The sequence below is a fragment of the Prionailurus bengalensis genome, chromosome C2, assembly GCF_016509475.1.
Source record: "Prionailurus bengalensis isolate Pbe53 chromosome C2, Fcat_Pben_1.1_paternal_pri, whole genome shotgun sequence".
NCBI classification, from domain to species: Eukaryota; Metazoa; Chordata; class Mammalia; order Carnivora; family Felidae; genus Prionailurus; species Prionailurus bengalensis.
The window spans coordinates 131,062,483-131,077,570 of NC_057350.1; the positions used below are offsets into that span (position 1 = coordinate 131,062,483).

Sequence of the window (15,088 nt, forward strand, 5' to 3'; positions counted from 1 at the left end):
AATGGAGACCAACCCAACCCAACCTCACTCTTCCTCTTTGGTACTGTCTTCACCACTCAAAACTTTCAGGAATGAGTCCTACAGATTTTATGGCATAGGTAACTGCCTACTTTTAAGGCCAAGTGCAATCCTCAGGGTATCTGACTTACTGCTTAAAGAGGATTTGGGAACTTACATTCATGTCACTGTTTTCTTCAGAAAAGTTTTTCATCTACAACAAGTATTTAGCTTACCCATATTCTTGCTCTTTTGGTTCACCTTCAGTTCCCTTTTCTTATCTCATGAAGAATTTTTAATGTGACTATTATAAGCTCAGAGAGGACAGAATTCCAAACGCCTCTTTTGACAGTTTGAAAGAATTATATGAGCTTAACATGACCTTGCTCTGTGTAAATGTACACAGTGTCATCTTTATAAAAGGTTCAAACAAGTAAAAACTATAACCTCCCTCCATTGAGCACAGACTGTGAAGTCTGGGATTGGAGGAATATGGTGGGAGCGAGGAAACCATCTCAGTCCTCCTCGTTACCTGTATGCCATTGGACAAGATATTAATTCTGACATTAATGTGAAAGATTTATAGTTTCCTGAATCCTACTTGTTAAAAAGAGTTTTTTCTGGGTTCATTAATTTTCTCAGATGCTGAGATGTTTTAGGGCAGTAAGAACTGCTCTGAATTCACGTGCTAAGCTTCTGGATTTCATGTTCTTTCCATACAGGAAGAGGACAGGAGAAAAATAGCATTGTAAATTACATTGCTGTCATAATTCAAAGTAGTACTGTATCAAGTAAGAATTCAAATATAGCATAAAGACATGAGCACATTCACCAGCAAGACAGAAAACATAGGAAAGTAAATTTTGATATTAAAATTATGTGTATAATTATAAATGTGTATGCGTAGACTTTTGTTAATGGCACTGATGAATTCTGAAATAACTTTGTTAAATATAGATTAGGAAAATTAAAGAATGCTAATTAATAACTTGGAAAAAATTTTTTAAAAAAATTTTTAACGTTTATTTATATTTAAGAGAAAGGGAGACAGGGAGTGAGTGGGGGTGGGGCAGAGAGAGAGGGAGACACAGATTCCGAAGCAGGTTCCAGGCTCTGAGCTGTGAGCACAGAGCCTGACGTGGGGCTCAAACCTACGAACCGTGAGATCATGACCTGAGCCCAAGTTGGTTTCTTAACCAACTGAGCCACCCAGGTGCCCCATAACCTACAAAAAATTTTAAAGCTTATACCTTTAAACCTAGCAGGATCAGGCCTGTATTTGATCTGTACCATAGAAGTGTCTAATATTTTAAGAGCCTATCTTTGAATAAGTCACGGTTTTCTATGGGTTCTGTAACCATGTACTTTTCTACTCATTGCTTAAGCAAGGAAGGAAAAATTCAGACCTAGATCTCTTGAATTTTGTGTCATCTACCAAGATGTTTAAATTTAGGATTAATCATAATACGCTGAAAATAATGGCAAAAACACTAAGTACTAAATGGTTACTCCCTTTTAATTTTTAATCTCCTATTAGAAAACCACTTCTTTTTTTTTTTTAATATATGAAATTTATTGTCAAATTGGTTTCCATACAACACCCAGTGCTCATCTCAACAGGTGCCCTCCTCAATACCCATCCCCCACCCTCCCCTCCCTCCCACCCCCCATCAGCCCTCAGTTTGTTCTCAGTTTTTAACAGTCTCTTATGCTTTGGCTCTCTCCCACTCTAACCTCTTTTTTTTTTTTTTTTCCTTCCCCTCCGCATGGGTTCCTGTTAAGTTTCTCAGGATCCACATAAGCGTGAACACATATGGTATCCGTCTTTCTCTGTATGGCTTATTTCACTTAGCATAACACTCTCCAGTTCCATCCACGTTGCTACAAAGGGCCATATTTCATTCTTTCTCATTGCCAGGTAGTACTCCATTGTGTATATAAACCACAATTTCTTTATCCATTCATCAGTTGATGGACATTTAGGCTCTTTCCACAATTTGGCTATTGTTGAGAGTGCTACTATAAACATTGGGGTACAAGTGCCCGTATGCTGATGTATCCCTTGGGTAAATTCCTAGCAGTGCTACTGCTGGGTCATAGGGTAGGTCTATTTTTAATTTTTTGAGGAACCTCCACACTGTTTTCCAGAGTGGCTGCACCAATTTGCATTCCCACCAACAGTGTAAGAGGGTTCCCGTTTCTCCACATCCTCGCCAGCATCTATAGTCTCCTGATTTGTTCATTTTGGCCACTCTGACTGGCGTGAGGTGATATCTGAGTGTGGTTTTGATTTGTATTTCCCTGATAAGGAGTGACGCTGAACATCTTTTCTTTGGAGGAAATTTCATACTGTTTTTCATAGTGGCTGCATCGATCTACATTCCCACCAGTGATGCACAAAGGTTCCCTTTTCTCCATATCCTCACTAGCACTTGCTATTTCCCATCTTTTTGAAAATAGCCATTACGACAGGTGAGAGATGATATCTCATTGTGGTTTTGGTTTGTATTTCCCTGATGATTAGTGTTGTTGAGCATTTTTTTCATGTGACTATTGGCCATCTGTATGCCTTCTTTGGAAAAGTGTCTATTTAGATCTTCTGCCTGTCATTTAATCAGATTGGTTTTTTGTTATTGAATTATATGAGTTCTTGATCTATTTTGGCTATTAACCCCTTATGAATATATGACTTGCAGATGTCTCATTCAGGAGGTTGCCTTTTTATTTTATTGAGTTTCCTTTCAATTTTATTTTATTTAGTTTATTGAGTTTCCTTTCAATAAAGGAGGTTTGTAGAGGTTTGTAGAGCTGTGTAGAGGTTTTTGGTCTGATGTAGTTCCATTTGTTTATTTTTGCATTTGTTGCCTTTTCCTGGAATCAGTTACATATATGTATACATATATGTATATATATACTGCCAAGAGCAACGTCAAGTAGCCTACTGCCTATGTTTTCTTCCAGGAATTTTGTGGTTTCTGGTCTTATATTCAAGTCTTTAATACAGTTTGATTTAATTTATGTATGGTGAAAGATAGAGGTTCAGTTTCATTCTTTTGCATGTGGCTGTCCAATTTTCCCCAATACCATTTATTAAAGAGACTGTCTTTTCCCCATTGTATATTATTGCCTCCTTTGTCCATATGTGGGTGGGGTTTTTTCCTGGGCTCTTTATTCTTTTTGATTTACCTTTATGTCTATTTTGTGCCAATACTGTTTTGATTATTATAGCATTGTAATTGAAATCAGGAAGCATGATGCTTCCAGCTTTATTCTTTCTCAAGGTGGCTTTGGCTATATGGGATCTCATGTGCTTCCATACAAATTTTAAGATTCTTTGTTCTATTTCTGTGGAAAATTCTACTGGAATTTTGATAGGAATTGCACTGAATCTATAGATTGCTTTGGATAATTTGGATATTTTAATAATATTCTTCAATCTATGAGCATGGGATATCTTTCCGTTTGTTTGTGTGTTCTTCAGTTTCTTTCATCAGTGTTGTATAGTTTTCATTATACAGATCTTTTACCTGCTTGGTTAAACTTAGTCCTAGGTATTTTATTCTTTTTGGTGCAGTTGTAAGTGGAACTGTTTTCTTAATTTCTCTTTCTGATAGTTTGTGGTTACAGCATAAAAACACAACAGTGTTGTATGTTGATTATGTATCCAGCAACTTCACTGAATTTGTTTATTGTAATACTTTTTTTTTGGTGGAGTCTTGTAGAATTTTCTATGTGTAGAATCATATTGTCCACAAATGGTGACAGTTTCACTTCTTCCTTTCCAATTTAGATGCATTTTAATTTCTCTTTCTCACGTAATTGCTCTGGACTTCCAATACTATGTTGAATGAAAGTATCAAGAGTGGGCACTCATGTCTTGTTCCTGATTGTTAGAGGAAAAGTTTTCAGCTTTTTACCATTGAGTATGTTTGCTGTGGGCTTATCATATATGGGCCTTTTTAGGTTGAGGTACATTCACTATAATAGCTTTATTGAGAGTTTTTATCATAAATGGATATTGAATTTTGTCAAATGTTTTTTCCACATCTACTTAGATGATCACATGATTGTTAGCCTTCATTTTCTTAATGTGGTATGTAACATTGATTTATTTGCACATGTTGAAACATCCTTGCATCCCTGGAATAAATTCCACTTCGTCATGTTGTATGATCTTTTCAATGTATTGTTGAATTGTTTGCTAATATTTTGTTGAAGATCTTTGCATCTATGTTCATCGGGGATATTGGCCTGTAATTTTCTGTTTTTCTGGTGTCTTGCCTATCTTTGGTATCGAGGTAATGCTGGCTTATAAAATGAGTTTGGAAGCATTCCATTCTCTTCAGTTTTTTGGAAGAGTTTGAGAAGGATAGATATTAAATCTTAGTGAAAGTTGGATAGAATTCACCAGTAAAGCTGTCTGGTCCTGGACTCCTGCATCTGCAACTCTGTTTCCTTCCCTAACTTAGGGAGATTTTCAGTCATTATTTCTTCAAATAAGTTTTCTGTTCCTTTCTCTCTCTCTCTTCTCTTGGACCCCTATAACACAAATGTCATTCCACTTGATGTTTCATAGGTCCCTTAAACTATTTGTCACTGTTTAAATTTTTTTCTTTTTGCTGTTAGGTTTTGGTGAGTTTCACTCCCCCATTTTCTAGGTCACTGATCCTTTCTTCAGCTTCATCTAGTCTGTTGTTGAACCCCTCTTGTGTATCTTTCAGTTCTGTAGCTGCATTCTTCAGCTTTCTAATTTCTGTTTGGTACTTCCTTATATTTTCAATCTCTTTGTTGAAGCTCTTGCTGTGTTCATCTACTCTTCTGAAATCAGTAAGCATCTTTATGACCATTACTTTGAACTCTTTATCAGGTAAATTATTTATCTTCATTTCATTAAGATTTTTTCTGGAGTTTTATTTTGTTCTTTTGTTTGGGACCTATTCCCTTTACCTCATTTTGCTTGATTCTCTCTTTGTTTCTATGTATTAAGCACAACAGCTATCTCTCCCAGTCTTAAAGGAGAGGTCACAGGAAGGTAGAATGTATTTCAATCTGCTCTCTGTGCAGTCCCCTGAGGGTGGTAGCCTGCCAAGGACTGTCTCTCTGATCATTTCAGCCACCATGGGGCCCAGAAATGCAAACCCCCTGGCCACCAGAGCCAGGCACTCAAGAGGTATCCCTTCTGTGGACAGCATACACCTGCCAGCTTTGGTGGGGCCATAGGGAGGGATGGGTCAGGACAGTACCATCCATTGGATTTACTGGGGTGAGGCCTCAAGGGAGCACCCAGCTGGGTAGCCTATTTGCTGAGGTCAGTGAGGCAGAGCCATTTGGTAGCACAGGGCCAGGGCAAGCAGTACTAGCAAGATAGAGAATGCAAAAATGGCACCAGCCATCATCTTTATCCCCAGAGAGAGTTCGAATAGACCCCTGCCACTCCCACAGATGATTTAAGATTAGCCAGTAAATCTTTTCATATATAATCTAAGTTCTTTCCAACCTGCTGCTTTTGTGCTGGGATCCAAGATGGGTAAGTCTGTGCATGAGCCCTTTAAGAGTGGAGTCTCCATTTCCTGGAGCCTTTTGGTTCTTCTGGTGTTTTGGTTTTCAAAGCCAGACATTTTGGAGGCTCATCTCCCTGGTGCAGTTCCCAAGGATGGGAATACCTCATATGGGGCTTGAACCCCACACTCCTCAGGGATATAGTCCATATTTGTGGGATCTCTCCTGCTTATGGGTTGCCACACTGGAGTGTGGGGTTTTGGTGAGACTACATCTCTACCTCTCCTACCCATCTTGATGTACCTCCCCCTTTTTTAATATTTTATTTTTAAGTTATCTCCACACCCAACATGGGGCTCAAACTCACAACCCCAAGATCAAGAGTTGCATGCTTCACTGACTGAGCCAGCCAGGTGCCCTTGATGTAGCCTTTTTATCCTTTATTGTGGTGGAGCTGTTCAGCTAGTTTTCAGGTCTTTTTCAGAGACAGTTGTTCTATATGGAGCTGAAGATATGGTGTTTGTGGAAGAGTTGAGTTCAAGGTTTTCCTATGCTACTATTTGAACCACTCGCTTAATTTTTTATTTTAAAATAATTATGGACTCACAAGAAGTTGTAAAATGAGTACAGAGGGGTCTTTTATACCTGTCATCCAAATTTCCCAAATGGATCTCACACAACTGTAGTGTATTTCAAAGCCAGGGAATTGACCTTGTGTGCCTTTTAAGTTGGATAAAGAAATACCAAAATTTCAGGGTTGCTGGGAAGGTAAAATGAAATAATCAGTTTGGAGCAAGTAGCTAGTACCTGGCATAGCTGTGCTCAACTTGTTTCAATTCTTTTTTCTTTTCCATTTTTTTTCCTCTATCTCTCTATTTTACTTTTCTAAAATTGCCTATCAAGCTCTATTCTTCATAAAACTAGTAAGGTAAAAGTAAGTATTTCATAATATGTACTAAAACTTAAGCAGTGGTTGTAAGGGATCAAATTATAGGAAACTTATAAGTTGTACTTTTCTGTAATGTGTAAGGTTTGAGGTTTTATCATTTTGTGTTTTTTCCGAAGAATAGCATGTTTTATTTTTGTCATCAGAAAACATAAGAAAGAAGACAAAAACAAATCTAAATGATAAACCTTCTAGGAATGTGTGTGGTAAGCCAGTAAAGGATTACTAAAAAGGGTATGGCAAAACCAAAGCTTATTACTCAGTTTTGCAATCCCTATTTTCCATTCACTTATATGTAAAGTATTTGAAGCATGTTTGAGCGAGTATTTCAGTAGTACAACATGCTTACTGCAATGTTTAAAAGAAATCCAGTTTTCCTGAAAAATACTGTTAATTTTTTTTTTTTTGAGAGAGAGAGAGAGAAAGAGTGCAAGCAGGGGAAAGATGCAGAGGGAGTAGAGAGTATCCTAAGCAGGCTCCACACTCAATGCAGAGCCCAACACAGGGCTTAATCCCACTACCCTGGGATCATGACCTGAGCTGAAATCAAGAGTCAGATGTTCAACCACCTGAGCCACCCAGGTGCCCCCTTGTTAATTTTTTAACAAGATCTTACCTATTTGGCAGAGAAATGTTTAGGGAGTTTGTGTGCATTTCAACTTGAAAAACAAGTATATTTAACTAAAACCAGATAAACCTTTTCATCTGTATTCATTAATTAGTAGTCAGATATATTTCAGATAACATTAACAGATAACTTCTTCTGAAGTCCTCTATCTTAAAGCCTTCTATATATTAATTTATGAAGAAAAAAGATTTGATATGCAAACAAAACTTGTATTTAAATGGCTTTTTCTTCTTAATTTTCTCCGTTATCTCTTAAATGTTAGTATAGTTGAGGAGAGGCATAGTTATAAAATTTAATTTTATTGCTAGAAAAGATGTGGCATTTGGGTTTTTTTCAACCCCTTTACATTACAGATATTTTAAAAATACTCTTTAGTAAGTGCTCAGTGGTAGTAAAGCCAAGTTTTGAACTCAGGCCTATAGACTTGCAATGTTGTATAATTTTTTCTACATCATACTGCTTTTCCCCCCTATTGGAATTGGTCAACTTCATTGGTATAGAAATTGAAACCCCTTGGGTTGCCCGGGTGGCGCAGTCTGTTGGGCGTCTGACTTCAGCTCAGGTCATGATCTCGTGGTCCATGAGTTCGAGCCCCGCTTCGGGCTCTGTGCTGACAGCTCAGAGCCTGGAGCCTGCTTCGGATTCTGTGTCTCCCTCTCTCTCTGCCCCTCCCCCACTCACACTCTGTCTGTCTGTCTGTCTGTCTCTCTCTCTCTCTCTCAAAAGTAAAGATTAAAAAAAAATTAAAAGTAAAAAAGAAATTGAAACCCCTTGTCTTTGACCACACCCTCTTTACCCTCTATTTCTCTCTCTTTTTTAATCTTTAATTTTTTTTTAACATTTATTTATTTTTGAGAGACAGAGCACAAGCAAAGGAGAGGGGGAAACACAGAATCTGCAGGCTCCAAGCTCTGAGCTGTCAGCACAGAGCCCAAAGTGGGGCTCGAACTCAAAACTGTGAGATCATGAGCTGAAGTCACATGCTTAACCGACTGAGCCACCCAGGTGCCTCTGCCTGTCTCTCTGTCTCTCTGTCTCTCTCTCTGTCTCTCTCTCTCTCTCTCTCTCTTTAAAAGAGAGAGAAAGCACACGAGTGGGGAGAGGGACAGAGGGAGAGAGAGAATCTTAAGCAGGCTTCATGCTTGCCATGACCCTGGGATCGTGAGCTGAGCCCAAATCCAGAGTCAGACACTGAACTGACTGAGCCACCCAGGCACCCCTCTTATTTCTTTATACCTCCCCAAGATGCTACAAATTTGATTGCTCGCTCTTCAGAATCCATGAACCCCTTATGACTCTATTTGACTTCTTATCCTGCCTGGCCCATGTGGGCATGGATCAGTTATTTCGAAAACTATTTTCTTTATTATCAGTTGAATTAATTCTTTGACTGTGGATATATACAAGTAATATAAGAGTTATAAAGTTTCCTGACCTTATATTTTTTAATCTTCCAGATTCTTCTCACCTCTTGACTTTATAATAGTCTCTAACCCTAATCTTGGGTCATTTTATTTTTGCTTCAGAATAAAGTCATGAATCACGTTAACAGAATCTGGGACATATGTATGTTGCTTAATTTCATCTAGGCTGTAACCTCATCTTTTCATAAAATCTATGACTTTTATACACGGTTTTTTTTTTTTCAGATCTTTTCTGTTCTTTGCAAACTATGAAGTTGCTTTTCTCATTTAGATTCCCACTCTCAGTGTATGGTCTTGCCTTCTGCTTAGTTCATTTTTGTCCTTGTAGTCACTTTCTGGCACAAGCTGCTTTCTGGGGATCACAGGCTCCTTGAAGTCCTCTTTACATTGTTGAAGACATTTTAGCACTCTATACAGTCTTTCTTTTTTTTTTTAAGTTTATTTATATATTTTGAGAGACAGTGCACATGTGAGTTGGGGAGGGGCAGAGATTGAGAGAGAGAATTCCAAGCTGGCTCTGCACTGCCAGCATAGAGTCCAGTGTGGGGCTCGAACTCAAAAACCATGAGATCATGACCTGAGCCAAAATCAAGAATCAGTCACTTAACAGACCAAGCCACCCAGGAGCCCCAACAAATATCTGTTTCATGCAGGTTGATGGGTCAGATTTTTCTTAAGCTTCACTGCCAAGAAAAGTGGTCACTCTGAAGCAGCTGATTTATTTTTAATCTGTATATGCTGTAAACGTTTTGACTGGTCATGCTTCACACTTTATTTTGCCCATTGAAAACTTGAAGCGATGTTTAACTGTCCACACTAACAAAATAACCTTACCTCTAGTTTCATCTTTTTATTTAAAATTCTATTAACATCTTCTTCTCTGCCTTCTTCCTCTCCTGTGTGTAATGTTGGATCGCATGTGTTTCTTTTGCTTTGGAAAGGTAATACACACACACACACACACACACACACACACACACACACATTTTAATAAAATCCAGTAGTACAGAAAGCACACTTGGAAAAATAAAACTCAGTGTAGAGGATAATCAGCAAAATGAAAAGGAATTTGTTGTGCTGAGGTTTCAGAAAAACTGTCAGAAGTCATTTTATTAATAAGTTCGTTAGCAGGAAGATGAACTAGTAAATGTTCATTTTAACCACTGAGTTTGTTACAGCTCTGTACACAAACAGGTGTAGATGGTGTTCTCATAAACTATTGCTGCTTTACACTAATTTATAAAGTTTGATGAACCATCACCGTTTCTTACTAGCCATTGTTTTATAGCTTTGTGTAATTACCTAAAAATGTTTTAGATAAATTTAACTACAGAGAAGATTCCCAGGCTTCATTGAAAAAAAGGTAAACATTTATAGCATAAGCAAGTATCTCATCTCCTTTCCCTGGATGGTAAGAGCATAGAAACAAATAAATTAATATAGAGAAAAATGCACCCAATCCTTTTTATTGTTTTCTTAACAAATCTAGCTCATGTAGTAATTTACAATACACTATAACCACAACAATAAAAGGTCTTATTAAGTCAAATCATGGAGGAGGGGGTAATCAATTTTTCCTTTAGTTATAATAGAAAATTTTTGAATGCCCACTCTATGCCAGGCTCTGTACTTATTGAATATTGGCCACCTATTATGTGACAGTTACTTTGCTAGGAACTGGTAAACAAACACCACATGCTACTTGCCCTCATTTAATCTGCCCACTAACTCTATGCAAGAGGTATATTATGGCTGAGAAAATTTGAGGCTCAGAGAGGTTAACTAGATGGTTCAGAGTCACACAGTCATTCAGTGGTGGAGGTATGATTTGAATATAGGTCTGTCTTATTCCAAAATTTGTGTCTTCCCACAAAGTTACAATATGAGTGTGCCAGAGGGGCAGGGGGAGTACAAGCACATACAAAGTTATATAAAGGCATGGAACCCAGTAACCTGCATTGCCTAGCTGAGCCTGCTGTTTTATCTGGCTTAGATAATCTTGTCTAGATGATTGGTGTAGCCTCCTCACTGGCCCCTCTATAGTCTATAGCAGCCAGAGTGACCCTCCTAAAATATGAACCCTATCATGTCACTCCTCTGTACAGAAACCTCCAGTGGAGGTTCCCCCCTCTATACCCACATTCCTTTCCTCCTGCCTCCATACCTTGAAATAACCACAGCCATTGCCATTAGTTTGTTGTATATCCTTTCAACTTTGGGTATTGGTTTATAACCTTTTTATTTAAACAAAAATAGGATAAACTATATACATTCTACATATTCTGCAAATTGCTTTTTCTCATATTTACAGTTGAATAGCCTATGTTTTTTTTTTTAAGTTTATTTTGAGGGAGACAGAGACAACACAAGTGGGGTAGGGGCAGAGAGCAGGAGACAGAATCACAAGCAGGATCCACACTGTCAGCACAGAGCCCGATATGGAGTTTGAACTCATGAAATCGTGAGATCATGATCTGAACTGAAACCAAGAGTCAGACACTTAACTGACTGAGCCACCCAAGCACCCCAAATAGCCTGTGTTACAAAGCAGAATGAGGAAAGTTTTCTGTTTTATTGGTTCCAAATTACATGACTATTTTATGATACTGCCATATAATTGTGAATTTTATCTACATAAAACAACATCTTTTAAACAATTATATTTTTGTATCTACAACATGAAATAACTCATTTTAAAAATTACTGTTGCCCTAAGAGTGTAATGTTTGTTGTGCAGAAAGATTTTTCACCAGAGCAAACTCTTTAACTATACATGACTTGGCATAGATGCTTGAATTATAAGTAATTATTACAGTTTCTTTAAGAAAAAATCTTTTGATGTTTGTTTATTGAAAGAGTGTGAGTGGGGGAGGGGCAGAGACACAGAATCTGAATCAGGCTCCAGGCTCTGAGCTGTCAGTCCAGAGCCTGACGTGGGGCTCGAACTCACAAACTGCAAGATGATGACCTGAGCCCAAGTCAGACGCTTAACTGACTGAGTCACTCAGACACCCCAGTAATTACTACAGTTTCTTTTTTAATGTAGTTAGCTCTCAGTTGAGAAATTTCAACTGCTTTTGCCTCCACTCATTAGTAGAGATAGTAAGGGTTTATAAAGTAAAATGTAGGAGAACTGAGGGCCAATAATGGAGCCAGAGGACTTGGCTCTACATGATCAAGGCTAATGAGTTATTTGATAAATGCAATGTGCCATTGTAGGTAAAGACTGCAAACTATGGCCTCAGATTTGCTTTTGATGAAAAACAGGATTTCATTTATTTCCTTGTTTTAGTTTTGTATTAAATATGTTAAAACCTTTTCATTTTTAATTGCAGTCTCGAGTTATAGCTGTACTGGATTGGGAGCTTTCAACCATTGGTCATCCTTTGTCAGACTTAGCTCATCTCTCCGTGTTCTACTTTTGGCCAAGGACAGTTCCAATGATAAATCAAAGTTCTTATTTTCAAGAAAACATAGGTATGAAACCATCATGTTGCCTAAATTGCTATTAATATAAAATTATATTTATTATTCTTCATAATTAAAAGGTAAGATTATATAGCAAGTTTAGTTAAGAACTTTTAATTACTTTCTTGCAATGTTTCTAAATCATTTTGTTCTTGATTTTTCTGAACATAGCATTTCACTTTTAGCAATTTATGATAAAATATAGCCTTTTATATACATCATTCTTTTTAGAAGTCAACATTCAGAACATGTTTGTTATTCAGATGAATGGTTATTATATTCAGTTTTATACGCATATGCAATTTTATTACAGTTTGAAATATTCACCATGATATCTTTCATTAAATTTTACAGTATGTGCTATTTTTATAGGGATACCATCAATGGAAGAAATGATTTCAATATATTGCCGCTGCAGAGGAATTAATTCTATTCTTCCTAACTGGAATTTCTTTATTGCCCTGACATATTTTAAAATGGCTAGCATAGCACAGGTAATTCACTATTTTTAACCTGTGTTTCACTTTTATTTATTAATGTAATGTTCACAATATTTTCTGGTCTTCAGGAATTTTATATTCTTTGTCCTTAGATCATTTTGCTTTTGATAATGACAAATACCAAATATGGTTGAATATGAATCCAGAATTTACATAATAGGAACTTGGCAAGGGAAAAAACTGAGTAGCAAAATGTGTTATCACTTTTGGGGGAGGGGAGGGGAGAAAGACATAAAGAGAAACAGAGAAAGCCATGTGAAGATTCGGTATTACCTGAATATCCATTTTAAGAAAGAGCTAAAATCTTTTAATGATGTTTGCTTCAAATATAAAACCATTTATTAACAAGGGTCATGATAAAGAAAGAAATAATTTTTGCATGTCCCAAAGCCTCGCATAGTACCTAGAATATAGTTGCCTCTTAATATGTTTTTGAGAGAATAGATGAGTAAAATTTTCCATTTTCTAACAAGGTCATATTTATGTGATTAATTTTGAGAGGAAATTGAGCATACATTTAGTTTTTTATATTATGGCTTCATCTGAAATGTATTCGTCTTTATACTGATTTAGTTTCCATGTGCTTTGAATCTCGGGAGTTTATTTAAGAAACTGAGATGCTTTATCAGTGGCAAAGGGCTAGGGCTTGGTGGAATAAGTAAATAAGAGATTTCAGAAACAAAAAAGAATGGGAAAAGAATTAAGGTTTTTTTCCCCTTGTCTCCAGAGTCCATGCTATCCATGAACAACTGAAATGTCTTCTAGGATATAGTTGTATTACATTTCATCCTGTGTTTTAGAATCATGTTAATCACGTTGATTGGATGGGTTTCTCAAAATAGGGATTATGGTATGTTTTTTATATTTGTCAGCTTCCACAAATAGGCTTTGAATTTAAAATGGATTTTCTTTTCAAACAAAAGTTTGACGTGGGTTATGTTGAAATTAATATGTGTGTCATACATTATATGTGGTAACCTTAGAGATGATCATAAACATTCTATTCTAACTATAAATATGAAATTGGAAATGATGGAAAAACTGTTAGGGTATATTATTGCATAAAGAATTACATGAAGAAATAAAACTAAGGAGATTCAGTTGATTGTGTTTGGGTGGAAGAAGCAAGGGAGAGGAGAGTGTGCTATGTTGAAAGCATAGAACATGGAGAAGAGAGGCACCTGGCTGGCTCAGTTGGTTAAGTGTCCCACTCTTGGTTTCGATTCAGGTCATGATCTCCTGGTTCCTGAGTTCAAACCCCATGTTGAGCTCTGCATTGACAGCAGAGCCTGCTTGGGATTCTCTCTCTCTCTCTGTCTCTCTCTCTCTCTGCCTCTCCCCTGCATGTGTGCTCTGTCTCTCTCTCTCTAAAAATAAATGAACTTTAAAAAAAAGAACATGGAGAAGAAAGAAAAACTAATTAGAATTCACCTAACACTGGTCAAGGAGACAGTTAACTAATTTAGGAGTCAAAAAAAAAATGAGGGAAAATTTTCTTAGAGATCATGTCATTGCCTTCTCTTTAGTTTTATAGTTGTTTTGTGTTTTTTTTTTTTTACTTTATTTTTGTGTCTGTAGATTTTCCTCCAGTATGAAGGGAAAATAGTGATCTTTAGAGGTGATATAATTTGCCAATTTGGTATCTTTGTTAGCTTCTGAACTCATTTTCAAGTTTGATTTGATTTCCAGTTATAATTCTGTTAGGATAAGAGTGTGTCAACCAAATTATGCATGTATAACTCTTTAATTTAAGAAGGTATAATTATCCTTGCGTGTAAATAAGTAGAATTGGTGATCTGATTTACATTTTGATACCTTGTGAGTTTAGGGACTCACATAGCTGGGAAACTGGAAAGACTGGATAGCTGAAGAACAGTTTTTAATGAATCTTAATTGCTCTATGTTAATTTATTTATAGGGAGTATATCGTAGATATCTTCAGGGAAATAATGCATCTGAGAATAGCTTTCTGTTTGCCAAGATTGTGCAACCTCTGGCAGAAACTGGATTACAACTCTCAAAACGGTAAGCAAAATGAATTCCTTGGATACCTCAAATTAGAGCCTTTATTAGATATATGAAGGTTGTAAACTTTGGGATAGGGACTGTTTTTATTGATTACACCAGGATTGCTGCTGCCAATCACAGTAGTTTTTTGGTAACTCTCTTATATGCCTGAAAATAAAAAGACTTCAAATATAAAAAAAAAATTATAATCCATATTCATGATTAAAAGTAATTTTTTTTGCCAACTTGAGTATATAAACTTTTAAAGAGATAGATAAAACTCTCAAATGTTTTGTTTCAATAATAAGTTACTTACATATACCTATTTAAAATTACATATTACAGGGACCCCTGGGTGGCTCAGTTGTTTGAGCATCCGACTCTTGATTTTGGTTCAGGTCATGATCCCAGGGTCGTGGGATTGAGCTCCGTGTGGGGCTCTACACTGTGTGAAGCCTGCTTAGGATTCTCCCCAGCCCCTCTCCCCCACTCACACACTGTCTCTGAAAAATAAAATAAAGTAACATAAAAGATGATTTATTAACTTCAGCAGTATTGCTCTTTTCCATCATATTTCGTGAAATTTTATTCAATCACGTCATAAGTGTCTCTGAAATCC

At 36.8% G+C, this 15,088-nt stretch overlaps 1 protein-coding gene across 1 annotated transcript in view; it reads left to right on the forward strand.

Moving 5' to 3' along the window:
• ACAD11 (acyl-CoA dehydrogenase family member 11) overlaps positions 1 to 15,088 on the forward strand; it is an 88,112-nt gene that overhangs the window by 13,167 nt on the left and 59,857 nt on the right. The window contains 3 exon segments of the mRNA XM_043595393.1: positions 11,830 to 11,971; positions 12,335 to 12,456; positions 14,381 to 14,487. Of these exon segments, the coding sequence (XP_043451328.1) occupies positions 11,830 to 11,971; positions 12,335 to 12,456; positions 14,381 to 14,487 (371 nt within the window).